The 27,285-nt window shown below is 52.5% G+C and overlaps 2 protein-coding genes across 3 annotated transcripts; one reads left to right on the top strand and one right to left on the bottom strand.

Moving 5' to 3' along the window:
• Positions 1-1,200: 1,200 nt before the first annotated feature.
• On the bottom strand, positions 1,201-10,651 carry PELI3 (pellino E3 ubiquitin protein ligase family member 3). 2 transcript variants are annotated; one of them, XM_032879556.1, is made up of 8 exons: positions 10,468-10,651; positions 9,175-9,327; positions 8,571-8,642; positions 6,405-6,534; positions 5,653-5,754; positions 4,666-4,860; positions 4,168-4,356; positions 1,201-2,841 (listed from the first exon to the last, which is right to left on the bottom strand). In XM_032879556.1, the coding sequence occupies exons 2-8, from the start codon at positions 9,324-9,326 to the stop codon at positions 2,272-2,274; spliced, it is 1,410 nt and encodes a 469-aa protein (XP_032735447.1). In that variant the 5' UTR covers position 9,327; positions 10,468-10,651; the 3' UTR covers positions 1,201-2,271. The 2 variants fall into 2 exon arrangements, with proteins under 2 accessions (XP_032735447.1, XP_032735448.1); XM_032879557.1 differs by lacking the exon at positions 8,571-8,642.
• A 10,252-nt stretch (positions 10,652-20,903) lies between these two features.
• On the top strand, positions 20,904-24,199 carry MRPL11 (mitochondrial ribosomal protein L11). Its single transcript, XM_032879555.1, has 5 exons — positions 20,904-21,126; positions 21,481-21,576; positions 22,377-22,470; positions 22,558-22,717; positions 23,906-24,199. The coding sequence occupies exons 1-5, from the start codon at positions 21,004-21,006 to the stop codon at positions 24,009-24,011; spliced, it is 579 nt and encodes a 192-aa protein (XP_032735446.1). The 5' UTR covers positions 20,904-21,003; the 3' UTR covers positions 24,012-24,199.
• The last annotated feature ends 3,086 nt before the right edge of the window (positions 24,200-27,285 follow it).

Raw genomic sequence — 27,285 nt, 5'->3', positions numbered from 1 at the left:
CGGGCCCCAGTACGCACACATGCATAATCACACGGAGAAATCCACTCGCTGGAGCCTCGGCCATCCCTAGACTTGGTTCTTCCCCATGGACATGCAGGAAGGGCAGGTGAGGAATGAACATTAAATACTTGCTGTGTTACAGGTGCTCTCAGTACATTCACAGCCATCTGGTCATATAGGAATTGCTATTCCATTTAAAAGGTGAGGAGACTGACGCTCCAAGAGCTGGAAAGGGGCAGAGGTGGGCCAAGATCAAGTTCTCCCTGGGGCGGCACCATGCTCTGTGCTTGTCTCTACTCTCTCCTCTCCTTACTGGAAACAGGATCAGAACATCCCTTACCTGGTTCCCAATAGGGCCAGAATAGAGAACTGGATTATCAGTGTTTTGTGTGTGCATGTAGGGCTTGCAATATTCCCACAGTTGCTTGAGTCTCCCCATCTGGGCTCCCTCACTGTGGTATGTGGGGCCCCGGGAGCAGGAATCTCATCAGATCCCCTTTTCACCACCCTCAGGGGCCCTCTGTCCTCTGGAGAGCCCCGGGTCTGGTCTCTGTGGCCCCCACCAGCTGTGCGGCCTGCAGCAGGCCCTCCCCTTGGAATCTATAGTCTGTAAGGCTCTGGTGGCTGTCTTCAACTGGGGATGATGCCCAGGGGACCTATACTTAGCAGCTTCTTTTCCAGATTTTTTAATATTTCCAGAATCTCCATCTACCAGTCTCCCTAGCTTGCTCCCCCCAGGAATGGTCTAAAAGCAACCCCAGCAGCACAGCGACCCTGCCTTGGTTCTCAGGGAGAGGTGCTGCTTAGCCAAGATGAGTCAGGGTCCAGTTCCGTCTTGGTCTCCATGGCAACCAAGGGCCACCAGGCCCCAGCCCAATGTCCTCACCCCTCATTTCTCTTTTCTGCCCCTCCAGACCCAGCTCCTTTGTGGGTCAAGCATATTCCCTGCCACACATCTGCACACTCTGCGCCAGTGACCAGGGCTGCCTGCCCCTCCCCTCCCACCCCCATCCAAGGAAAGCAGCCCAGGGTGATGGAGGAGGCCAGGCTGAGGCCAGGCAGGCAGTCACGGATCTGGGTCCTGGCTTGGCCACTTTCTAGCTGTGGGACTTGGCACCTGTGCCTTAATCTCCCTGTAAACAGAAACGGTAACCCCTCCCCGCCCCCACCCCTCTACTGTGAGCATTAAATAGCAAAACCTTCTGGTTAGTTAATAGATAGTTATTAGCAGCAGCAGCACAGTGAAGGGCACAGTGGGCACTTGGTAATAGTGGCCCTTCTGTCACAGCCAGCACTCCGGGACTCCGAGTCCCCTCCCCGCCCCCAGCTCCTGACTGTCCACAAACGAGGTTCCAAAGCCTCCATCCAGCATCTTCCCCGTCGGGGCAGCCCCAACCTCTTGCTCCAGCCCTCTTTCTGCCCCCTCTGCAGCCCCTTCTCCAGCCCCTCACTCAGGTCCCTGCTTCCTGACACCCTTGCCTGTGCTCAGCCTACCCCCTGCCCAGAGCACCCTCCCCTTCCTGTAGGGAGTTCCCACTCGAGCCTCCCTCACTCTCCCGCCTGCTTGGGAGACCAGCTCTGCAGCCCTTGATGATTCTCTGATCCTGGTGCCCAGGAAACCGTGCTGTCATTCGGTAATCGAGTCTGTCGTCCACTAGACTGTGCCTTCCACCGGGCAGGGAACCAAGTCCCATCGTCTCTGTGTCCCCAGATCCCACGTGGCGTGGAGTCCAGCCTGGAGTGGGTACCAGCAGATGCAGGCCCCGGCCTGCTGCCCACCCCTCACTCATGCAGGGGCTGGTGGCACCGCGCGCACGCCGGACACGCGGGGTCTGTGAGGGCAGGCTGAGCAGCGAGATTTATAGAGGAACCCAGGGCAGCAGCGGGGTGAGTATCTGGAGCTGGGTCGGCAGGCTCAGGGCACGGCCAGTCTAAGCTGGGGGTCAGGAACCCATGGCCCCTTCACGCCCCCAGGGACACAGTGTAGGCGGCATGATGCGGGACACCCCAGGAAGGGCCAGGCATAAGGATGGGCTTCCCTCCATCAGCCCGGGACAGAGCTGGTGCTGAGGGCCCCGTCATTCCGACTGGGGTAGGGGTTTCAGGGACCAGAGTTAAGAGGGGAGGAGCATAGCCCATCCATCCAACATGTCCATCTGGTGTGGCTATGTGCCAGCGGGTAGAGTCCCACATGCAGAGCTCCCTCTGGGCTGCAGGAGGTGGGGGATCTAGGTGGGCAGGTGGGTGTGGCAGCCGGGGCCCTGGGGGAGCCTAGTCCAGCGGCCCCTGGAAAATGAGGCGGACGCAGCCATGCTCGCCAGTGAGCCAGGCCCCACAAAAGGGGCAGGCAGCATGGAAAGCGTGGGTGCCGTGGGGCAGCGGCGTCTGGGCCCAGTAGCGGGCAGTCTTCTCCGAACACACATGGCCACAGGGTGCAAAGGCATGGCTCGGTGGCCCGGGGTCCAGACAGAGGCCTGCCTCCTGGCCAAGCCACAGGGGAACATAGGGCCCCACAAGGCGACAGAGAGGACACTCGCGCTCCTGGGGGCCCCGCTCTCTCCTGCAGCCCCAGCCGTGGTAGCCGTGGACATGGCCACACCGGACGTAGACCCAGGGCTGCTGCTTGTCGGGTGCTGTGCGGCCCCGGGCCGGACTCGGGAAGGCCAGGGTGCTGAGGCCCACGGGGCACTGGGGCCGTGCCGCATTTGCCTCCTGCCGCTGGGCCTCCAGCTGCTTCAGCGTGGGGGCCCTCAGCAGCCCCGCCGGCGTGCGCCACAGCAGAGTGGCCCCACACAGGTCAATGAGGGAGCCGTCCTGCAGCACGTTGGACTCATTTTCCACCTGCCAGAGACAGCAGAAGGGCCTTACTGCTCAAGAGGCCGCTCAACCCCTGGCTGTTGGACGGCCATCCCCTCAGCCAAGCCACCTGTCCATCCCACCAAGCTTCCCTGGAGAACACACCCTGCACAGGGGGGCCAGTTAGGCCAGAGGAGACGGCAGGGCTGGGGCAGATGAGCGGCGAGGATGGAGGCAGAGGAGCCAGGAGGGCTGAGAAGCCACACAGGAGGGCAAGTCAAAGTCTCCAGGCATGCATTGTCCCTCACAGTGGGACAGGGACTTAGTCATGTCATTGGTCAATTCAGGAGATCTGGACCAAAATGAGGTTTCCCCCCAGGCTCTCTTCTAAGGGCACAAGTGGGAAACTCTTCTATCTGAAATCTGGGGACTCGGCCCAAGGCAGCTGTCCTCATGGCTGTGGCTAAAAACAAGGACTCTAGAGCTAGCCTGTCTGGGTGTGAATTCTGGCTTCACTGTCTGTAACTCGGCATCCCTGGTCGAGTAACTCAACCTCTCTGCATCTTAATTTCCTTATCCTCAGGCTGGATGCTACTTCCCATACTTCCCGTTATCTCAAGTGGTTCTCACGAATCAATCACTGTAAACGCTTGGAACGGAACCTGGAACGTCGTGGGTACTCCGCAAGCGGGTGCTAGTGAAATTCACATGCACAGCATTTTTAAAGTAATGTTTCCCCAGATCTCCCGGTAGAACTGATGCTCTGGAAAGAGAAGCCCTGCTCTTCCCTGAGATTTCTCCTCCGCGGGCCCGATGTGCTCACACGCTGAAGAGCTCTGCATCATGGCCCATTTGACAAGCTTGGCCCCATGACCTTGGGCTGGCCCCTACCTCTCTCTAGGACTCTCGCAGCTCTGAACCTGGGTTCTCTCATCTGTGCCACGTGGAGCCTTCACTGTCCCCTCAGTCAGAACTCCTCTAAGGGCCCTTCCGGTGAGGCGAGGATAATAAGGCTAAATCCGTCTGAACGTGAGAGACACCTTACAGACTGCCAACACTTTAGGCTATAATCCGCTCACACCTGGGCCAAGTGTCATCCTCGTAAGAGGCTGTGATTCCTCCAATTGCAGCCTCCCTAAAGCCACCGGGAACTGCAGCATTCACGTCTGCTCTAACACACGCCACCCCATGGGCCTCCGGCAGCACATGGGCTACGTTCTGGAGACTATGGTCTGGCCCTTTCTGTGGGGCAAGTGGTGCACGACCCCTAGATGGAGCCTGTTGGGGCTCCTTTGGGGAGGAGGGGAGGAGATCGGGGGAAGGGCCTGGCAGGGATGAGGGGAGAAGGTGGGCGGGGAGCAGGCCACCTACCAGCTTCCCTCGCTGCTGTGCAGAGCGGCTGTCCCTCAGAGTGTACACGTTTCCACAGACGGATATCTCCCTCCAGACACCTGGGGCTGAGTCCTCCGAGAAACCGCCTGCTGGGTGCATCACCAGGACCCCATTGGTGGTTAAGCCGTCCATCAGGCCGTCGGGGGTCCGCCACTTGGCCGCCCGCTCCTGAGACCACACGTGGGATCAGATCCTATTTCCGAGTGGCCCCCCCAGCCAGCTGTGAGCCAGGGATGCTGCCCTTCTACCCTCACGGTCAGAGGCGACCCAGAGAGGACTGGAACGGACACTGCACAGCCAGAACTCTCAGAGCCTCTCAGTGCTCATTTGTTAAGTGGCATCGCTGGTCCCAGCACAGGTGCTGGTTAGGATGGGTGCCGGCTGGCCCATCACCCCAGGATGCTGCGCCCCTCCCTACCCGACCCTTCTGCTCACTCTCAGATGACGTCCCAGTCCCTGCCTGGGGGGCTCACTCACTCCAAGGAAGATGTTGCTGGAGGCATCGAAGCCAGCGGCATAGATGCGGGCAGTATAGGGCGGCCGGCGGTCACACAGGATGCGGCAGGCGTAGCGGGAGATGGTGCTCTGGGCTGAGGGGCCCTCGGCAGCCCCTCCCCCGGGGGATGTGTCTGTTACCACAAAGTCAATCATGTTCTCCGTGGAGCGGCCGATCTGTGACGAAGGGGGGAGCAAGCCCAGAGAGGCTATGTGTGCAGGTCAATCCCAAGGGCTTCCCCCAGCCTCCGCCAGCCCGGGGTTCCCAGCAGCTGCTCTGTAAGCAGGGTCACCAAACAACGTGGAGGGAGCAGTACCATCCCAGCTCCCCGGGCCCTCTGGGCTCTCTGCTGGCATCTCCAAATCCAGTCACTCGGGTCTGGGGCTTCTGTCTCCCCTACTCAATAAACGTGAGTTGATTTTTTTCTTTTTTTGAATGATCAGTGGAAAGGTGACACCCAGTCTGGGAGTGAATTTATTGTAGGTACTAGATACCAAGCACCGCGCTTCACGTGCAGTATCTCCGCTGATCTGCCTGATAGTCCATGGAGCGGTATGTTTTGGGCCCACTGCAGAGAGGAGGAAACTAAGGCCCAGAGCAAGTGAGTGACTCTTACCCAAAGTCACCCAGCTGGTAAGTGATGGAGCTGGGATCTGACCCAGGCAGTATGATTTTCATGCCACACTCTGAACCCCTAAGCTGCGTGGCCTCCTGTGGCCTGGGTGTCTGGTCTTGGGTTTTTAAAATTTTGATGTGGCCACTGATTTGTTGTGTGACTCCAGGAAGTCAACAGCCCTCCCTGGACATCCTGCTTCTTCATCTAGAGCATAGTCGACTGTACTGGGGGCCCCCAGAGCAACTTCACCACAGCCTTGGTCTTCCAGGTTCACCCTGGAACGCCCGCAGAGCTGGACCTCGAGGCCTGGTGGCCCAGTGACCAAGAGGCACGCAGAGGGGCCTGAGCATACCTGGAACATGTCCGTGTCACTGTCATGTGTGTACTCAACGATGACCGAGTGGCTCCGAGACAGCGTGTACGAGATGCTGTGCTGGCCGCGGTTACTCAGTGCCTGGTGGGGAGAAAGGAGAAGTCATTTCCCAGGGCATGTGGCCAGAAGAAGTGTGAGCCTTGGAGCCAGAGGCTAGAACCCAAGGCCCGCTGGCCAATCCCAGTGAGGGGCCTGCTCTACCCTCACCAAGGGAGTGCTGTGTGGCTGGCACTATATGCAAGTTACCTTACTTGACCCCTACGGCCACCCCAAGAAGGAGGCATCATTATCATTCCCATTTTACAGCAGAGGGAACCGCAGCTCAGAGAGGAGAAGAAACTGGCCTAAAGACACACAGCTAGACACAGGAGAGCTAGTATCTTAACCCAAGTGCTCTGAAACCAAAGGCTTTTCCTTTGCCATTGCTGTGTGACTGTCATGTCCCTCCTCTGAGCCGTGGCTGCCTCAAAATGATGCTGACCATTTCCATTCAATGGCTGGGGTCTGGTCATCCAAGAAACATTTTGTGAACTGTAACTACAGTGCACTACAAGGGATCCCACCCCCACACCATTTCTCTGGCAGCCCAAGGCCGCAAGTGAGTGAAGACACAAGGGGGCTCCCCTGCTCCAGTGCGGTCTCGTGTGGGTAGGACACGGAAGGCCGAACACCTGGGACTTGGGCAAGGAGCACAGGACCTCTGTCCAGGTCCGCTAGGACAAGCTGCTTGCCTTGGAGACGAGCGGTGTGGAGATGTGGTGCATGACGTCGGGCTTCACACCATTGGCATGGGGCCGGCGGCTCAGCGCCAGGCGGCTTCTCCGGCGGCCCTTGTCCCCACTTGCCAGACACCCGTTGTAGCTGTGGGTGTAGTGGGTTAAAAAGAAGGGGTTGCCGGGAGAAAGAAAGAGAGAGAGAGAGAGAAAGTGAGCCCCTGAGAAATTTGGAGGAACTGCCAACTTCTGGGCAGTTTATAAACAAACTCTATAACCAGCGGAAACTAGGAGACCATACCCTACCAGTCTGCGTTTGGAGAGTAGGATGAGGGGCAGAATATCTTCAAAAGGCCTTTCATTCAATTATCCAGTGTTTCCTGGACACCTGACTGGTCAGCTGCTGGGTGCTGGGGTGCCACAGGGGGCACACCGCAGGTCAGTTCTGTCCCCTTGGTGGCAGGGAAGGGGTGTCCTGAGCTTTTCAAGGAAGCTGGGCACGAACTGTACCACAAGCCCAGAGGCAGGAGAAGGGAATTCTCAGATCAGGTTTCGGAGAGGGAGAACACCTTTACTAGGCCTTGAAGAACTGGAAAGGATTCACCTTTACCGCAAACTTTCATTTACGACACCACAAGTATGAATGGAAACCAGAATGAAAGAAACAGACAGACCCACAATGCCACCAGCTCCATATATCCATACATGTCCAATTACTACCTTCCTTCCAGCTTTTATCCAGAGGGAGTGACTGTGGAAGGCAAAGATGGGGTGAGTCACAGCCTTGATCACTGCCATGGACTGGAGCCTCCTGTGTTCCTGGAGTTTCACGTTATTAATTACCTAATGGAATCTGTGCAATGTCCTGCCAGGCAAGTATCTTTCTTCCCATTTTACAGATAAGGAAAATTGAGGCTCAGGGAGGTAAACTGACCTGCCTGAGGTCCCAGGCTAGTAAGTGAAAAAGTCAGAGATTTGAACTCTGGTCTGTCTGACTCTGGCCTCTCTTACAGAAGCCCTTCCAGAGGGAAGGCTCGCCCCAAGCGAAGGGCCTGAGACTGGCAGGGTTTGGTGAGATCAGAGAGTGGTGACTTGGGTGGTGAGCTGAAGTAGAGGCAGATGAAGCTGGGGGAAGGGCCTTGAAGACCAAGTTTAGGAGTCTGGACTTTATTCTGTGAGACTAAGGAGCTACAGAAGGTTTTGGAGCTAGGAGTGCCAGGATGAAGAGGTGCCAAATACAGACAAAGACCATTTGATTCAGAGTTTTCTTGTGAGCTTGTTAAAATGTAGATTCCCTGGCTCTACCCATGGAGACTCTGATTCTGTAGGTTTGGGATGGGACTGTCAGGGGGTCTTTTCAGTGTGCTCTCCAGGTGCCTCTATCCAGCGTGGGGCTTCATTGTTCTAGCAAGCATAAACCCAAGCGAAGAGGGCCTCTACCCTTAGGTCTGCACCCTCCCTCATCAGTGGCCTCGCCCTCAGCTGAAAGTCTGCCCTTCCTCTGGGACACCCAGCAGCTGTTTTTCTCATGCAAGCAGCCCTGACAGGGGCAAAATCACTTTTGCCCTCGTAAACTCTTCCCACTTATGGGGTGTGGGCCAGTTCTGGACACAGGCTCAGGACTCAGATGGGCCTGGCTTCAATCCTGGCTCTTCCACTTATCACATAACCTCTGTAAAATGGTGCTAATTAATCAGGACCTACCTCGCAGGTTCATTGTGAGAACTAAATGAGATAAAGCATTTGAAAATGCTTGGCACAGAGTCTGACATATACAGATTGCAAACCCTTGATAAATGTTAACTTATTAGGAAAAAGCACATGACATGTACATGTCAGCAAACAGTAGCCACTATTATTTCTAAATAATCATAATGATAGCAGAGCTCATCAAATATCTTCTTCTGTGCAGATGGCAGAGAGAGAGGCCAAAAGGAAGTGTGGATGGGGGAGGAAGAAGAGGGATCTGCACCTGGGGGCAGCGCTAAGTGGGTGGTGCAATGATCCTGGTCAGGGGGAGACCAGGAAGGGAATGAGGTCTACCCAGCCACCAGCTCACATCGCTTCCCTCCTCCTGGCCTCGGTTTTCTTATCTGTAGCATGAGGGTCAGCTGTGGCTTAGTCAAAGTGCACTCGACCTGGAGTGAGAAAGACCTAGGTCCGAATCCCAGCCCTGCCACTTACCAGCTGTGTGCCCTTGGACCAGTCACTTCCCCTCTCTGAGCCTCGGTTTCCTCACCTCCTTCCTCACAGCATCTTTGTGAAGATTGAAATGAAATAATGTCCATGAAAGGGCTTGGCACAAGCCTGCCTCCCAGAACACCTGATATGTGCCAGGCACTGTCCTACGTGCTTTACAGAAATCACCTCCTTCATTCCTCTGACAACCCTCTGAGGTATCATTATTGTTCCTACTTGTAAGATGGGGAAATGGAGGCACAGGGAAGTTAAGCAACTTGCAGAAGCAGGATTTGAACCAAGCATTTTTGCTGGAGAACCAGAGTTCTTCACACCAGCCTACATCTGCTAGGTGCTTTTGAAAGGCAGATGGTGCTGCTTTTTTTCTGATCAGAAACTTAAGTGGGTAGTAAGAGATTTCTCAGTAATTTATAAAAAATGGGAAGATAAAATAACAAGAATAGAGGTGGGTTTGATCAACTCTGTCTCTCATTTGGGAAGGTGAGGAGGGACGAACAGCAGAAGGTCATACATGGGGAGAGCTGGGGCCCTTGGTCTGTTGCCCTGGGGGTGCCTGGTGCCCTGCCCCACCTGGACCAGGGTCGCTCACCCCAGGACGATGAGTTCGCCATATTTGATGGGCTCCTCGCCTGGCTGTGCATCTTCACCAGGAGAAGAGAGGACACAAGAGCCCTGGGTCCCTGGATGCCGGAGGTCTGAGGCTCGGGGAGACCCCACTTCAGGGTTTCCTTCTAGCACCATTCTGGGCAGAGTGGGAGAGGAGAGAGAGAATTTTGCAACCTCCCATCCCAACCCCCCCTCAAAGCCAGCTCAGGCCTGCTGCAGGGCCACCTAGGCTAAGTGACCTTTCACCACCTCTGTTGCTATGGCAACTGCTCCACCTCTGCCTCCTTTAAACTGTCCCGGGGTTGCCAGGATACCAGGGAAGGGAACCGGGTGGGATGGAACCAAGGGGAGAGGGCGCCCCATTCAGAGAGTCAGGATCTTTGGTGGGGCCATAGGGGTGGACCAACATGGGGTGGCCAGAGGCTTCTTTTTGGCCAGGACAGCAATCTGGGATCTGCTTGGAAGAGGGACACCTCAGGAGTTGGAAGACCCTTATTCCTCATCTTGGACTTAGTTGCTGGGTTGGCTCTTGGCCCAGTGGCCTCTGAGTAACCCTTCTGTGGGGTCTTTGGAATCTATCTATCCAACTTAATCATTCAGCCCCTTTGCAGGTCTAGGCCTCTTGTCTGTCTTTTTTCTCAATGACTCTCTGCCCTCCTGGGCTGTCCTTTTTCCGCCGTCTCTCTTTCCACCCTCCTCCCCATCTCCGTCTGTCTGGCCACCTTCCTCTCCCCATCCGTCTGCCTCAGTTTCCCCACCTTGGCCTCACCGGGCGGGCAGGCCTCTGGACCCCTCCCGGGTGCGCGCCCCCTCCCTCCCTCAGGTGTCTGTCTGCAGTCCCAGGGCCGCCCGGGTCTCTGGAGGCCTGTGGGGGCGGCGCTCCCCCCTCTAGCTAGGGCTGCAGCAGAGCCCGTCTCCGCAGGAAGCCTGTTTGGAAAACATCCCCGCGCAGGAGGGACTGCGCCGCCGGGGCAGGCCCGCGCCCCGCGCTGGGGGCAGGCACAATGACGGCCCAGCGCATACGCAGATACACACCCGGCGGCCCCTCGCCACAAACACGCGCGCGCACGCACACAGTCCCGCACACCCCGAGCCCCGCAGGCAGTGCCTGGACGGGGGCAGAGCCCACCCGGGATCCGAGAGCGCGCAAACAGCACCCCGGCGGCCGCCCTCGGACCCACTCCCCCTGCCGCCCCCAGACACACAAACACGCCCCCCGCGCCCGCCGAAGCCCGCCCGGCGCAGCCCCCGCCCCCTCCCCCCCCGGCGGTCTCACCTGGCCGCGCTCCCGGTCCCGCTTGGCGCCTCTCCCTTCGCGCCTCGCCCCTGCTCGGCCCCGGGGCCGCTGCGGCGGGATGGGCCCGGCCCGCGGCGGCTCCGCGCTGCCTCGTCACGGGGACACCCGGGGCCGGGGGAGGGGGCGAACGCGAACCGCCACACTCCGCCCCCTGTCCCGATGCCCCGCCCCGTTGGGCCCGCCCCCAGGAGCCCCGCCCCACCCGAGACCCCGCCCCTTGCGGCGAGGCTTAACGCTGGTCTACAGAGCCCCGCCCCTCTAGGGAGGCCACGCCCCCTCCCTCACCCCGCCCCAGGCTCTGGGAAGCCCGGCCCACCACTCTGTGTCAGGAACTCCCTAACCAATCTTCACTGGTTCGGGGACTCCCCGGTATCTTTGAGATCCATGCCCGGGTTCTGGCTCCCCAGACCCCGCCCTCATTTCTGGGGACTTACGGGTTCTCCCAGAGACACGGGCACCCCCTCCCCCACCGCAAGCCGGAGACTTCGCCCTGGGCGCGAGACCCCTTTTCCCACCTTTGGCTGCGGGACTCCACCTCCTGCCCAAGACCCCGCCTCCCAAATGGGAACGCGTGGAATTAGAGAGAAGCGAGGGCTGGAAGAAAAGAAGGAAAATACTAGAGGAATCGGAGGAGGGGGTTGTCCGTTATCAGGAAGGACGAGGAAGAATGCTGCTATTGACGACTTGAAGACCTGTCTTCAGCCTAGCTCAGTCACTTTCTCGCGGGGTGACCTCTGGCCGGCTCTGGACCCGGGGTGTCCGGGAACACCTCTCTCCTTCCCTCTAGCACGCACACACTACAGGAGAAGCCAAAAAGGGGATGGAGACCTTGCGGAGCACGCAGCTCCTTCCGGGCCTGCAAGAGATCTATGGGTCTATGCCAGGTGCCATGTTCTGTCCTTTGAGCGCAATAAGACTTAATTTCTGGTAGGCAGGCACGATAATCCCCCATTTTACAGATGAGAAAACAGAGTTATACAAACTTAACTTGGAACGTGGTTATCTTCCTAGAAAGGGACCAGGAGTAGATCTCAGTTGTGTGACTCCAAAATCTGGACTCTTAACTTCTATACCTTGTTGTTATGATGAGGAATGGCAGGATGGGGTTCAGAGGTACAGAGCAGGAGAGACCCAGAAATGCATCAGATAAGATCCCTACAGCACATTATTTCTCAGTATGTTTAGAACCATAACCAAGAGCTGGGGGAAGCCCACAGGGTAGACCCTTAAATACTCTCTGAAGTATTTATTGAGGAAATCAAGGAAGGCTGTACAGAGGAGGTGTCCTTTGGCTCCAGTCATGAAGGAGAAGTGAAAGTTTATCCATACATTCCTGAAAGAGAGCATTCTTCCTCGTCTCCCCCCACCGTGTTGCTTGTGAAGCAACTGTCTCCTGGACCCCCCCTGGGCCCCACCACATCCACACACCCCACACCCTACACATCCACACACCCCACTAACTCCCCCACCTAAAAATAGTCCATGACGCCAACTGCTTTGCCAACTGTTTGGGGGGCCCAGCAGCCAGATGAAACAAGAAGGCAGCTAGTAGCACGTCCTTTAGGGACAAAGACACTCGTTAATCAAAGAGAGGCTAGGCTCCCTGAGAGGCCACCACTGAGGAGGCCGGACTGTTGGGCTGTCAGCGGCAGATCTTACAAATCCTGCATCACAGGAGAGCTGCCATCTCTGAATGCCTGCTATGTGCCCACCTCCATGCCACGTACGTACAGCCACCATGGGACACGGGGACAGTGGGACAGTCTCACTCCTCTTCGCATTCCCAGCTTCCAGCACATTGCCTGCCAGAACAGGCCCTCAGTAAACATGTGCTCAATAACTACTAGAATCTCCAGTTTACAGATGAGGAAACTGAGGCTCGGGGAACAGGGGAAGAGATACTTGCCCCAGGTCACACACTCATGCAAGCATATAGCTGAGCCCCAGGGCTACCATCTGACAGCAGACTGCAGGGAGGAAGGACTGAGAGAGATTCCAGGGCACTGCAGGAGGCAGAGATTTCTCCTGTGGTACAGTGTACCTGGGACCAGAGCTGCGTGGTGAGCACAGCCAGACCACAAAAGGCCTCCTGAAGCCTGGGGTGAGCCTGCATTGTCCAGGTGGGAGAGAGGAAGGGAGTGTTGGGACACCACCAACAGACACAAGTGTCCAAGTTCCAGCCTTGACTTCTGGCTCTGTCTTAAGAACTCCAGCTTCTGGGACACCTGGGCAGCTCAGTGGGTTAAAGCCTCTGCCTTCAGCTCAGGTCATGGTCCCAGGGTTCTGGGATCGAGGCCCATATCGGGCTCTCTGCTCCATGAGGAGCCTGCTTCCTCCTCTCTCTCTGCCTGCCTCTCTGCCTGCTTGTGATCTCAGTCTGTCAAATAAATTTTTAAAAATATTAAAAAAAAACCTCCAGCTTCTTAATCTCTCCAGACCTCATGTTCCTTATTTATAAAATGGGAATAATAATAGTACCTGCCTATCATGGGATACAAATTTGCATTATTGTTCTCTATTTCTTTAATTCTTGGGTCCAAGTGTCTGAAGACAAGTGGCTGGCATTAAGTTTGGAAGAAAATTTGTGTATGTACTTCAGAAAAGATGTTGAAGAAAAACCAACAACAAGGAACTCTCTGCGCTAAGAGATCTGGAGAGAAGGAAGGGCTAAGATGGTGGGCTGTACCTCTGAGATCCTTGTAAGTAAGAATGGGGGCTGGGGAAAAGAATGAACCCTGAGGTCAATTCGGGGATCCAAACCCTATCCCTTTAAAGAGACCAAATTTGATTGGATCAGTTTATGGAGAAATTTATGTCACCAGGACATTGTTGAAAACAATAGAAGACTTGGCTAGCATTGGGTGGAGTTTAACCGCTGGGTGTGGCCAGGGAAAGAGTCAGTCAAGGAGAGCGTTGCCCAAACCACTGTCATCCCAGGGTGACTGTGGGCACACCCAAGGCTGCACTTCCTCAGGATCAAGACAGGCTTTATATTTAGACTGGGAAGTGGGGGAGTTAGGGGAGATAGACTTCACTAAAATAACCCAGCCAGGGGTGCCTGGATGGCTCAGTGGGTTAAAAGCTCTGCCTTCGGCTCAGGTCATGATCCTGGGGTCCTGGGATCGAGCCCCATATCAGGATGCCTGCTCTGCAGGGAGACTGCATCCCCCCCACCCCCGCCTCTGCTTGCCTCTCTGCCTACTTGTGGTCTCTCTGTCAAATTAAAAAAAAAAACAAAACTTTAAAATAACCCAGCCAGGAGTGCCTGGGTGGCTCAGTGGGTTAAGCCTCTGCCTTCGGCTCAGGTCATGGTCTCAGGGTCCTGGGATCAAGCCCAGCATTAGGCTCTCTGCTCAGCAGGGGGCCTGCTCCCCCCCCCCCACTTTGCCGGCCTCTCTGCTTACTTGTGATCTCTCTCTCTCTGTGTCAAATAAATAAATACAATCTTAAAAAATAAAATAAAATAAAATAAAATAACCCAGCCAGTCACTAAACAAACGACCATAACAAGCCTCGGAGGGGATAGACCAGCACTGAGTTGCTACAATATAGGAATTAAAATCTTCAGTTTCCAACAACAACAAAAAAATAAAATTCATGCAAAAAAACAGGAAAGGATGACCCATAGACTGGGACAAAAGCAGGCAGGCGTTGTCCGGATGTGGGGAATTTGGTACCCTCACACACTGCTCACAGGAGTGTAAAATGGTGCAGCTGGTTAGGAAAACAGATCAGCAGTGCCTTGAGCAGTTAAACATAGAGTTACCACATGAGCCAGCAATTCCACTCCTAGGTGTATACCAAGAGAAATGTAACGTTAGAAATAAAGAAATTTGACGCGCCTGGGTGGCTCAGTGGGTTAAAGCTTCTGCCTTTGGCTCAGGCTCAGGTCATGATCCCAGGGTACTGGGATCCAGCCAGCATCGGGCTCTCTGCTCAGCAGGGAGCCTGCTTCCCCTTCTCTCTCTGCCTGCCTCTCTGCCTACTTGTGATCTCTGCCTGGCAAATGAATAAATAAAATCTTTTTTAAAAATAAAAAAATTAAAAAAAAAGAAATAAAGAGAGTCAAGGAAGTCAATAGTGTAAAAATGAGGAAGGTGGTCATAATTGGGAAGGAGCTTCCGCGAGGTGGGGTGGGGGTGGGGGCGGCACGGCTTCAGGGAGCTGTCCCTGGTGCTGTTCAGTTTCTTGACTGAGTAGTACTCACGCAGGGACTTGTTCCAGCTGAAACTACAGGGGCTTTCTTTTTCTTTTCCTTTTTCTTTTTGCCCATGAGCATTAGTAAGAAAGACATTTTTATTATGATCCCCTAGACACACAGGCACACCAGGGAAACGCCGGTGTGACAAGACAATACGTATCTTCGCTCCATGTGATGTACCTGGCTATGTTCTATTCTGTTCCATTCTATGTTGTTAAAAATGTTACTTGAAATCAATTTGATAGTTCACTGATAGTCCACAATGCTAGTTTTTTAAAAGTCTTGTCTAGGGGTGCCTGGGTGGCTCAGTGGGTTAAGCCTCTGCCTTTGGCTCAGGTCATGATCTCAGGGTCCTGGGATCGAGCCCCACATCGGGCTCTCTGCTCAGCAGGGAGCCTGCTTCCCCTTCTCTCTCTGCCTGCCTCTCTGCCTACTTGTGATCTCTCTCTCTGTGTCAAATAAATAAACAAAATATTTTAAATAAATAAATAAATAAATAAATAAATAAAAGGTCTTGTCTGAGATCAAGGTGTCAGCAGGTCTGGTTTCTTTTGAGGCTTCTCTTCTTGGTTTACAGATGACCACCCTCCTGCTGTGTCCTCACGTGGTCTTTCCTCTGTGCATGTCTGTGTCTTATAAGAGGACTTATAAAGACATCAGTCAGATTATTAGGACCCAACCTAACTGCCTCATTTTAACTTGCCTACCTTTTTGTTTTGTTTTAAAGATTTTATTTATTAATCTGAGAGAGAGAGAGTGGGCAAGAGAGAGACCACAAGCTTGGGGAGGGGCAGAGGAAGGGGTAGAAGGAGACTCCCTGCTGAGCAGGGAAGGTGGGGCTCTATCCCAGGATACTGGGGATCAGGACCTGAGCCAAAGGCAGACACACTTAACCAACTGAGCCACCTGGGTGACTCCTACCTCTTTAAAGACCCATCTCCAAACACACTCACATTCTTAGGTACTGGGTGTTAAAGCTTCAAGATATTACTTTGGAAAGGAGAGAATTCAGCCCATAAGAAACACTTTCCTGAGGGGTAGGGAGGCAGAGGGAGTCAGGAGAAAAAGGAAGAAAGAATTTCCAGGTCTATACATCTACAAATGGGGGGCATAGGACAACAAGGGAGTGTACACTCTGGTTGATTGGACAGTGAAGTACGGAGTATGAGGTTGGAGAAGGTGGCAGGGGCTATGAAGTGTAGACTTTAGTTTGAAGAGTGTTGAGTCCCAGCAGGATCCCCTGGGACCCTGGAGGGAGATCCCAGAAAGCTGAACTTAACAAGTGTTTCAAATGGACCAAGACCCATACCTGGGAAAAGAAGCTCTAGGTGTCACCGACAAGCTTTAGATGGGGCCTGACACTGGCTGACTTGGAGAGGATAGACTTGGGGGTGGGCGAGAATGGAGGTAGAGAGGCCATAGCAGGGGCTGCCCTGAGTACCCAACTGACAATACTAGTAGTTACTTTCCATAGAGTACTTACTTGAGCCAGGCCTTGAGCCAGGCCTGAGCTAAGCACCCTGTTTATGGAATCATGTTAAATTCTCTCAACAGTCCTATATGGTAGGTGCTTTTTAATTTTTATTTCGCAGTTAAGAAAACTGAGGCCCAGACAGCTGCAAGGATTTGCCTCAAGTCACGGAGCTAGGGAGAAGTGTGTGTTTGGGATGCCAGCCCTGCTCTCTGGCAGTCACAGAGGAGATGGCAGAATTGGTGGGATCAGTGGTGACATAAGTGGGTGGGATTCAGGACAGATTGAACATGGGGGCTGAAGGAGAGGGGTGAACTGTACGTGGGCAGTTCTGGGTCCTTAACTCTCCATATCTGCAATCGAAAGTGGAAGGGGGCTCAGCTTACTCCTTCTCCCTCTGCCTCCCCCTTCTCTGCCTGCACTTCTGTGCTGCTCCAGGGGGCTCCCAAGGTACCAGGAACAGGGCTGACATTGTTTGTATGACAGGTACAGATCTTAGTTCATACTTCCTGCACAGAAGATATAGAATTTGCTTTTCTCTGATTCAACCTCATCTCTGTTCCTATTGGTGGAAATTTGGAGTTCCTTCCCTTTACCCCAGGAGGACACAACTGGCACCCAATGCTGTCTGTTCACACGGGACCCGATGAGATGGCTCGACAGGACCTCCACCCTAAGAAGGCCTCTGTCCAGGCAACCTTAATCTCCACGGCTGGTGGCTTCTCTGCTCTCTCCCCATTACACCTCAAAGCACAGGAGCCTTTCTGCTGCACCAGGGCACAGGCGTTCCTGGCAAGCATGCCTTTGTGACTACACAGCTGTTCCCTCTCTAAGGTCTTGTGCCTCCTTGCAGAAGGGGATTAGCCACCCACTGACTCCCGGCCTAAACCACTTTTCTGGGATCCACTACCCACCTGGAGAGCTGGCTTCAAGCTTTGCAGCTGGGACCTCCTAAGTCTCTCTCCCTGTCACTCCACATCCCTCTTTTCTCCTCTTCCTTGCAGCCCAGCGAGTCCTTCTATGCCATGTATGTTGGAGGTCACAGTATAAGACCCCTACTTATAATGTATTGTCCAGGCGTTTTCATTTTCTGCTGGGCACACGCTCAATTTTAGCTTGATTTCTACTTCTTCACTTCTTTTTCTCAGACTGCTCTCCTGCAGCTTCCGATACCCCATCTCCTGGCCTTCTAACTCTGTGGCTGCTCCTTCTTGGTTTCCTTTGCTTGCTCTCTCTTCTCTTCTTTCCCCTTTTTAAATGCTGACTTCTCTTCTTTCCTTCTTGGGTGATCTCAGTCCTGGCCCTGGCCCCAAGGACTATCAGTCCCTATGCTACAGATGCCAGCATTTCTGTGTGCAGCTCAGGCGTCTCTCCCAGACCAGGCCCTGTGGCTGAGTGGCCCACATGCAACCCTGTTGTGTGCTAGTCCCAGCTACTGATAACCAGTGTTGTGGCTGGACAGGCCTGGTGTTTTTTGTTTGTTTGGTTGTTGTTGTTGTTTAGAGAGAGAGTGGTGGAGGGGAGGAGCAGAGGGAGAGGGAGAGAGAATTCTTTTTTTTTTTCCTCACAAAAACTTTTTAAAAAAGATTTTACCTAGTTATTTAGTTGACAGAGAGAGAGAGAGAGAGTGAGAACACAAGCAGAGGGAGTGGGAGAGGAAGAAGCAGGCTTCGCACAGAGCAGGGAGCATGACATGGGGTTCATCCCAGGACCCTGGGATCATGACCTGAGCTGAAGGCAGATGCTTAATGACTGAGCCACCCAGGCGCCCCGAGAGAGAGAATTCTAAGCAGGCTCCATGTCCAGTGTGGAGCCCAAAGTGGGGCTCGATCTCAGGACACTGAAATCATGACCTGAACTGAAATCAAGAGTTGGGCATTTAACCGACTAAGCCCCCCCAGGTGCCTCCCACCATATGGTTTGTATTTTGAATGGAAGATGCCTTCAGGAATACCATCAGGGAACTTGGCCGGGGGGGAGGTTATTACAAAAAATAAAAAAAAATTTAAAAAGGTTATTACTCACAGGTCCTGGAAATTGCATGGCACACCTGGGGCCACACAGCCAGTTCTCAGAAGGAGAGAGAGAAAGGGGACCATCTTGAGTTCCGCTTTTATTGGGGTCCAGGGTGGGAGCCTAAAATTTCACAGACACACTATTTACTGGCGAATTTAAAACAGAAGAGCTGGAATTCAAAGCACGCAAAGACTAAAATCAAGCAGTTCGAATGCTCAGTTACCAAGATCTCTAAAACAAAGGAGCCTCAGGGAGAGAGGGGACTTGACCTGAGTCTTTATATCTAGACTTGTGTCCGGCAATGTGTTTAGATAGCCATCTCTGAAACGAATGTCTCCTTCAAGTGGATGCCTCCATAGCGAAAGCTTAAGCCAGGCACTGACATTACAAAAAAGAGAAACCAGCTGTCTAGGCTTATATTATACTTCCTAACGCAACTCACCATCTTCCACCCACACCTACAGCTCCCGTGTTCCAACACTGAAAGTGAAAGACCTTATCATTCATTTGCCCAAACTCTCCATGCCAGAATCTGGAGATGCCTCTCTCCCTCTCCCCAGCAAATCACCCACCAAGCACTAAGTTCTGTTGATTGACAAGGCAGCCTAGAGAGTGGTCCGGTGCACTAGAACCAGAGGTCTGGGTTCAAATTCTGACTCTGCCACTTTCTAGTAGTATAAATTTGGACAAGTGACTTGACCTCTCTGGCCTTCAGTTTTCTAGTCTTTAAAGTGGAGAATAATAATAGCACTTATACTTCATAGGATTATAATGAAGTTTACATGAGTTACTATTCATAAAGACTGACACAGTACATATTGCACAAGCATTTCTTGACTAAAGTATATTTCTACCTTCTAAGTATATCTTGAATTGGTCCCAAGCCACTAACATCTTTTCACTGTCTTCCTGCCCTGGCCCGAGGGGTCTTCCTACATCCAGGCTTGCCCTCCTCCAATCCCTCTACCTACCCAAGCTAAGGTCACTTTTCAAAATGCAACTACTTAACCCTCTCCAGTAATTTCTGCTGCAAGCCACAGCCTTAGCAAGGCTGACAAGACTTGTATGATCCGACCCCCACTCGCCTGTCGCACTGCCATTTTCACCACTGAACACTCTGACCTCACACGTTCCCAAAGCTAGAATAGGGAGTTGCTTCCTTAAAATCTGTAAGAGCTGGAATAACCAAAACTATCCTTCCATTGACAGAAAGTGGAAATCGGCAACAGAACCCACTTTATCCCAAGCAGCTTTCTTGGCTCCCTGAGCACTTGCCATGCCCATCTGTTTCCTGATTCCTTCATTTAGGAAGGATTTATGTCTTTATTTGTAAATAAATTTGTAAATAAAGGCTGGGCGGTGTGGGGTGCCCAGAGATAAATCATATCTAGCTGGGCTTGTTCTGGACCGGACTCTCTTCTAAGCACTTCAACTGAATTCACTAATTTCCTGGGAGGTTGGTACTATTATTAGCCCCATGTTACTAGTCAGTAAACCAAAGCACAGGGAAGTTAATTATTTTGCCCAGAGTTTTACAACTACTAAATCAAAGAGCCAGCTTGATTGCAGACTCTTGCTGAGGCTAAGGAGGTAGAGCATTATATAAAGACCTTGATAAACTTCAGAAGCAGGAACAATCACATTTAATTAGCGGGAGTCCAAAAAAATCCACAATAAAAAAATCTCACAGTTTACAGTGTGGTTTAACACAGATTATCTCCTTTTACTAGATGAGGCAATATAGAGTCATGGTATATGGCACAAGGTCTAGAATCAGATAATACCAATATTTATTTCCCAGCCTTGTCACACACATAGTGTTTTTTTACTTTTTTGTGCTTCAACATTCTCATTTTAAAAGGGGTATAATAAAAGAATTTACCTCATGCCATTGTGTTGATTAAATGAGATAATAATGCCCGTAAAGCGTTCAGTACTGTGCCTGGAATGTAGCAACTGCTAAAAAAAATAAAAAATCAAATGACATAGTAAAACGCTCCCTTATTTTTATTTTATTGTCTTATTTTACCAGGCATGATGTATCAAATGTGTTCTGGGCCTGTTAAGCCTCACTCACAACAGCCCTGTGAAGGTTTTGTCCTCATTGTACAGTTCATAGCACATACTTACTAGGTGCCAGGCATTGCTGTAACACTTTGGTAACTCAAACCTCACTACAATCCCTAAAGCTATGTCTACATATTATAATCCTCACTGAACACGGGGAGGAAACTGAACGTAAGTAACTTGAACAAGTTCACAGCCAGCAAGGTAGTTGCTTCCTGGGTGTGTACTCTTAACCATAGTGCCTTTCAACAACCGGCGAGGAAACAGGCGAGGAAAGAAAAAAGAGATTCTCACGCGGGAGAAGGTAGTCGGCGTTCCTTTCAAATCCAAGGATTATAATCACATCCAGCAGATGGCGCCCCAGAGCGTAGCAATGTGCGAGAGTCGCATAAGCGGCCAAAACTACCATGCCCACAATGCTGTGCGAGCATTAAGTGCCTCCTCCTCCTCCTCCTCCTCCTCCTCCGCCTCCTCCAGTTTAGCTGTCCGAGGTATTGCCTATGTGTGCTGCAGGAGGAATGTGGGTATCTGAACCATTGCGCCTTCCCCTATCTCCATTTTGCGAGTTTTTCCCCTTCATATTGCTCTCCTTGTCCTACTGGTTGGAGTATAAAAGGGCTGAAATAACGCTCCTTTTTATTGGCTTCACCTGCCCAAACCTAATTCGAGGACCCTTGACCTCTGACCCAGGATGGCGGCGCCCGAAGCCGTCGCTCTTGCTGTCTCCCTGAGGTGATCTAAGGGCCAGGATCCTCGCGTCATGTCGAAGCTGAGTCGGGCCACTCGGGCCCTCAGGAAGCCCGAGGCCGGCGGCGTAATCCGGACCATCGTGCGGGCAGGCCAGGCCATGCCCGGGCCCCCACTAGGTCCCATCCTGGGTCAGGTGCACCCGTGGCTGGAACTGGGAGCGGGAGGCGCCGTGGGGTGGGAGCTAGTACGCGGTGGAAGGTGCGGGCTCTGGAGGCAGGGAGTTTTCGGATTAAAGCGCGGCTCTGCTGCCCACACGCTTTTTGGCTTGGCGTTCGTTCCGTAACCTCTTCGAGCTTCCTCGGTCCTTCCTCAGCGGGCTGTTGGGAGGAGATGGGCTGATTCGTGTAGATCATCGCGCGTGGAGTGTCAGTTGAGTCTGGGTAGCGGAAGGAGTGCGGGGACGTCAGGAGGTGAAGACGAAGGGGGAAGCGGACAGAAGACTCTCCTGGATGTCCCCGCCGCACTAACGCCCGTGCTTCCCACCCAGAGAGGTGTTTCCATCAACCAGTTCTGCAAGGAGTTCAACGAGAAGACAAAGGACATCAAAGAAGGCATTCCTTTGCCTACCAAGATTTTTGTGAAGGTGCGCGTCGGGCCTCTGATCCTGTTTGGCTTTAAGTTTTTAGTTTAGTCCCAGTCAGTATGCAGTGTTATCTTCGTTTTGGGTGTACAGTATAGGGATTCATCAGTTCCGTACATCACCTGCCCCGTGCTCGTTGCCACGAGTGCACTCCTTAATCCCCATCGCCTAGTGGTCCTGTTTCTTTTTCTTTGCCTTTACTCTTCTTAGTTCCTGAGGGACTGGTCCCCTGGGGTTGCTGCTCTGCTTCTAACCTTGGGGGAGGCTCTTCCCATTAGGGACTCCCACTTTCCCCATTTACAGGGTGGAGACGAGGCGGTATCTTTTCTTTTTCTTTTTTAAGGTTTTATTTATTTATTTGACAGACAGAGATCACAAGCAGGCAGAGAGGCAGGCAGAGAGAGAGAGGGGGAAGCAGGCTCCCTGCTGAGCAGAGAGCCTGATGTGGGGCTCCATCCCAGGATCCTGAGACCATGACCTGAGCTGAAGACAGAGGCTTAACCCACTGAGCCACCCAGGCACCCCGAGGTGGTATCTTCTCTGAGCCCATCTTGCCATATTGCAGTTCCTCCCTTTGCCTCTCCATTTCACTGGGGCTTCTAGAGCAGAGTTGGGCCTGGACTAGAGGTGACTAAGCTGTTAGCTGCAGATTTATTTTCCCTGTGGTTTCGTGGTCTCTTAGATGGACACCGTTGGAAGATGAGTCAAGGGAAGAGGGGACAGAAGTTAGAGGTTCTCTGGGCTGAGGCAGCAGGGGTTAAGGGAGACAGGAGATATTCTCATGTATTTTCTTTCCTATTAAGCCTGACAGGACATTTGAAATCAAAATTGGACAACCCACTGTTTCCTACTTCCTAAAGGCAGCTGCTGGGATCGAGAAGGGGGCCCGGCAGACAGGTAAGGGTCAGGGTGGGCACCTGGGATTCTGGGGGGCTCTAGAAGGAAGCAGGGACACCTGAAGGCCGACTTGTTTCTTCCTCCCAGGGAAGGAAGTGGCAGGCCTGGTGACCTTGAAGCATGTGTATGAGATCGCCCGAGTTAAAGCTCAGGACGAGGCCTTCGCCCTGCAGGATGTGCCCCTGTCTTCTGTGGTTCGCTCCATCATTGGCTCTGCCCGTTCCCTGGGCATTCGTGTGGTGAAGGAGTGAGTGTCTCGGGAAGGTGCGGTGTGAGGGGAGGGCTTGGAAAGTTCTTGACTCTGAGGCAAAGCTGAGAGGGCCCATTACAGTGGGAGGGTCAGCTTCTGAGTCAAGGACCTTGGGTTCTTGGGAATGGGGAGCCTTATTCATCCATATGGAATAAGAATATTAAATACTTGTTATGGGTTAGACATTGTTCTGGACATTGGATACAGCTAGGAATGAGGTAGCCATGGTTGGCCCCACTCCTACGGAGCTCCGAGTTCAAGGCTGGAGGCACATGCTAAGTGGAGCATTAGGCTGCTGGATGGTCTGTGTTGATAAAAGGAAATGCAGGTGTCTGGAGAACAGAGAGTAGAGTTCCTGATTTGGCCTGGTGTGTCAATGAGGACTTCATAGAGGAGGTGACATCTAAGCAGAGACTTGGAAAAGGAGGTCAAGGACTGGGGCAAGGATTCCAAGAAGTGGAAGGTTCCCTGTGAAGGACAGAAGGTGACAAAGTAAGCAAAGAAGTGCCATCTGCTCTGGCGTGTGGTGCTGGAAGCAGAGTGGGGAATGGGAAGAGAGGTGAGACAGAAGGACCAGTTGGGAAGGCCCAAGTCTGTTTCTAATTGTCTCAAGTTCAAAACTGATCCCAAGGCCAACAGGGGGCCCCCTCTTGGGATGACCTCAGAGATTATTTCTTTGAAGTGAGATGGCTGGGAGGGCATCTGACTCGGACAACAGCAGGGGCAGCGCTTGGTACTTTGTGGGCCTCTTGCTGCTGACATCACATCCCATGCTGAGGCCAATGGTTGTTTCCCCGAGGGGAGTTGGGGGGGGGGGTTTAAGCACGGTATAGGGACAGACTTGACTTTTTGCAAATCTTTGCTTTTACTAGGAGTGCAGAGGTGAGTCAGTTTGACCCCCGCTTTGGGGGGGCACAGGTGCACAGCCTGATGATTTCTTTGTACAAAGTGTTTGGGGGCCAGAGGAAGGGGGGCAGTTAATCTGGACTGGAGTATGGCAGAGGCCTCAAAGGACTGGTGAGACTTTACGAAGGGAATATAAGGTAGGGGTGAGGGTGGGGTGGCAAAGCTGTGGAGGGTGGGGAGTTCAGGGAGGGAGAAGGGGCTCTGAGACAGTGGTGTGGGCCCTTGTGAGCTCCCCAGCAGTGACTGGTCACTCACTGTTTTTCTGCACCTTTTTTTCAGCCTCAGTTCAGAAGAGCTGGCAGCTTTCCAGAAGGAGCGAGCCGAATTCCTGGCTGCCCAGAAAGAGGCAGATTTGGCGGCACAGGCGGAAGCTGCAACGAAGTGACCCCTGTCCCCGTGCTCCAGGATTTTGAAGGGAGCAGCTGGCATGGAGGCCAGTTGGAGAAGCTGTGCCAAACGGGTGGAAGGGAGGCAACACCAAGCTGATTATTGTTTCCGTGACTTTAAATTATATATTTTGACGTGTATGACAGTATCGAGATCAAGCTTAAATAAACACCCTTTTGTCACCCACCCTTGACTTTTGTCTTGGGACCCGAGGGGAAAACGACCAATGGCCATGGTAGCCAACATGGACAGACCTCAGCTGCCGTAAGGAAGCAGGGTCTTCATGCTGTTCTCGTGCTGTATAATCCAGTCCTCAGCCAAGCGGAGCGCTGTGCCCAGGTTCTGAATGGGGGGCAGAGGTAGCAGAGCTCCAGCCTCCCGATTCAAAATCAGAGAGAACGGGTGGAGGCCGGGGATGCAGAGGCTTAGATGTACAGAAGCAGCACAGGTTGCTATGCCTCCATCAAAAATAGCTCATCTCTTTGGAACTCAGCATCTCCCCAGAATCAGCATCTCCCCAGAAACAGACTGCCCTGGGGACTAAGTCACAGCCCTGAGCAGAGTTCCTGTGCAGAGCACCTCAGGTCCCAGGGGCTACTTCCAGCCCATCTACTAAGGTGACTCTTGTCCTAGGAGAGGTGCTAGCTGAACGTGAACTATTGTGGAGTTCATGACTGTGGGCCCACAGAAGCAAAGCTTCAGTGCACCTGCCCAAGCATGGGGAGGCCTTTGGGAAGCCCCTGGCCTTTCATTTTCCTCATTATCCAGAACATCAAGGATTCCTGTCTTCTCAAAGAGAGGAGGAGATGGAGTAGAAATGGGGTTCACGTTTACTGGGCATCTGCTTGGTGCTAGGAACTTTGTTTCACACCAAGATTTGGAAAGCATAGAAAAACACCTACAACAACTAAACACCTCCTGTAATCCCACCGTCCAGTGAGACTCCTGCCAGTATTTCGGTGTATATCTTTTCTGCTCTGTTTCTTCTTGTGTGTATATAAATATATAAGTATGTAAGACATATATAAATATGTAAAACTTTTTTTCTTTTGAGAGAGAGTGCAGGAGTGGAGGGTGGGGGAGAGGGCAGAGGGGGAGAGAGAATCTGGTGTGTTTTTTTTTTAAGATTTTATTTATGTGGGGCGCCTGGGTGGCTCAGTGGGTTAAAGCCTCTGCCTTCGGCTCAGGTCATGATCCCAGGGTCCTGGGATCGAGCCCCGCATCGGGCTCTCTGCTCAGCAGGGAGCCTGCTTCCTCCTCTCTCTCTGCTTGCCTCTCTGCCTACCTGTGATCTCTGTCTGTCAGATAAGTAAATAAAATCTTAAAAAAAAAAAAAGATTTTATTTATGTGACAGAGAGAGCCCAAGCAGGGGGAGAGGGAGAAGCAGGCTCCCCATTGAGCAGAGAGCCAGACACTGGGCTTGATCCCAGGACGCTGGAATCATGGCCTGAGCCGAAGGCAGACGCTTAACTGACTGAGCCACCCAGGCGCCCGAAGAGAGAATCTTAAGCAGGCTCCATGTTCAATGTGCAGCCTGTCGCAGGACTCAGCCTCAAACCCTGAGATCGTGATCTAAGCCGAAATCTAGAGTTGGATGCTTAGCCGACTGAGCCTCCCAGGTACCCCTATATATAAGATTCCTTTTTTTTTTTTTTTTTGTATATATGATTTTTTAAGAAAAAAATTGGGCTCATACTCTGGATACTGTTTTGTTCTACTTTTAATTGTTTTTTAAAATTATTTATTTTTTTATTAAGTAAGCTCCTGGGGCTCAAACTCAGAACCCTAAGATCCACAGTTGCTCTACTGGCTGAGCCAGCCAGGTCCCCCCAGTCTCTTTCTGCTTTTAAGTTGGCAACTCTTTAGGGGGACCTGGCTGGCTCAGTTGAGCGTCTGCCTCTGGCTCAGGGTGTGATCCCAGGGTCCTGGAATCGAGCCCTGCATTGGGCTCATGACCTGAGCCGAAGGCAGATGCTTAACCGACAGAGCCACCCAGGCATCTCAAACTTTTCCTATGCCTATGTTTTATTTTTTAATGTCTATTTTTTTAAGATTTTATTTATTTGACAGAAACAGAGAGGGGACACAAGCGTGGGGAGTGGGAGAGGGAGAAGCAGGCTTCCTGCTGAGCAGGGAGCCTGATGTGGGGCTCAATCCCAGGACCCCAGTGTGGTAAGCCACCCTCCAAAACTGTCCCCAAAGATTCTCACCTTTTAGTCATTAACGCCCATCCACAATTGTTCCAGGGTTGGCCTATGTCACCAGTAGACTATGGCAGAAGTAATGTTATGTCACTTCCAAGATTCCATTATAAAAGACCCCATAGTTCCCATCTTGGTTGCTTTCTCTTCTTTGTTGTCAGACACACCCCCCCTCCCCTGCTAGCCCTAGTCCTTGCAGCCACTTATCTGTTCTCCACCTCCCACCTCTGTGAGAGAGAGGTCTTTGTTCTCATTTCTAGAACGTTATGTAAGTGGATTCATACAGTATGTGTCCTTTTGAGATTATCTTTCTTCTCACTCAGCATAATGCCTTTTTAAGATTTAATTTCTTTTCAGTGTAACAGAATTCATTGTCTAGGCACCACACCCAGTGCTCCATGCAATACGTGCCCTCCACAATACCCACCACCAGGGTCCCCCAACCTCCCACCCCCCACCCCTTCAAAACCCTCAGATTGTTTTTCAGAGTTAATAGTCTCTCATGGTTCATCTCCCCCTCCAATTTCCCTCAACTCCCTTCTCTCCATCTCCCCATGTCCTCCGTGTTGTTATGCTCCACAAATAAGTGAAACCATATGATAATTGACTCTCTCCGCTTGGCTTATTTCACTCAGCATAATCTCTTCCAGTCCCATCCATGTTGCTACAAAAGTTGGGTATTCATCCTTTCTGATGGAGGCATAATACTCCATAGTGTATATGGATCACATCTTCTTTATCCATTCATCCGTTGAAGGACATCTTGGTTCTTTCCACAGTGTGGCGACCGTGGCCATTGCTGCTATGAACATTGGGGTACAAATGGCCCTTCTTTTCTCCACATCTGTACCTTTGGGGTAAATACCCAGTAGTGCAATGGCAGGGTCATAGGGAAGCTCAACTTTTAAATTCTTAAGGAATCTCCACACTGTTCTCCAAATTGGCTGCACCAACTTGCATTCCCACCAACAGTGTAAGAGGGTTCCCCTTTCTCCACATCCTCTCCAACACATGTTGTTTCCTGTCTTGCTAATTTTGGCCGTTCTAACTGGTGTAAGGTGGTATCTCAA

Source organism: Lontra canadensis, unplaced genomic scaffold (assembly GCF_010015895.1).
Source record: "Lontra canadensis isolate GAN:19392208 unplaced genomic scaffold, GSC_riverotter_1.0 scaffold66, whole genome shotgun sequence".
Lineage (NCBI taxonomy): Eukaryota > Metazoa > Chordata > Mammalia > Carnivora > Mustelidae > Lontra > Lontra canadensis.
This window is presented reverse-complemented; position numbering and strand designations above follow the sequence as displayed.

Coding starts and splice junctions, on each gene's coding strand:
- MRPL11 (XM_032879555.1), top strand. CDS start 21,004: ATGTCGAAGCTGAGTCGGGCCACTCGGGCCCTCAGGAAGCCCGAGGCC. Junction 21,127..21,480: donor TAGGTCCCATCCTGGGTCAG/GTGCACCCGTGG, acceptor CTTCCCACCCAG/AGAGGTGTTTCCATCAACCA. Junction 22,718..23,905: donor GGCATTCGTGTGGTGAAGGA/GTGAGTGTCTCG, acceptor CCTTTTTTTCAG/CCTCAGTTCAGAAGAGCTGG.
- PELI3 (XM_032879556.1), bottom strand. CDS start 9,326: ATGGTGCTAGAAGGAAACCCTGAAGTGGGGTCTCCCCGAGCCTCAGAC. Junction 5,755..6,404: donor CCACACCGCTCGTCTCCAAG/GCAAGCAGCTTG, acceptor TCTCCCCACCAG/GCACTGAGTAACCGCGGCCA. Junction 4,861..5,652: donor GTGACACGGACATGTTCCAG/GTATGCTCAGGC, acceptor CCTTCGTCACAG/ATCGGCCGCTCCACGGAGAA.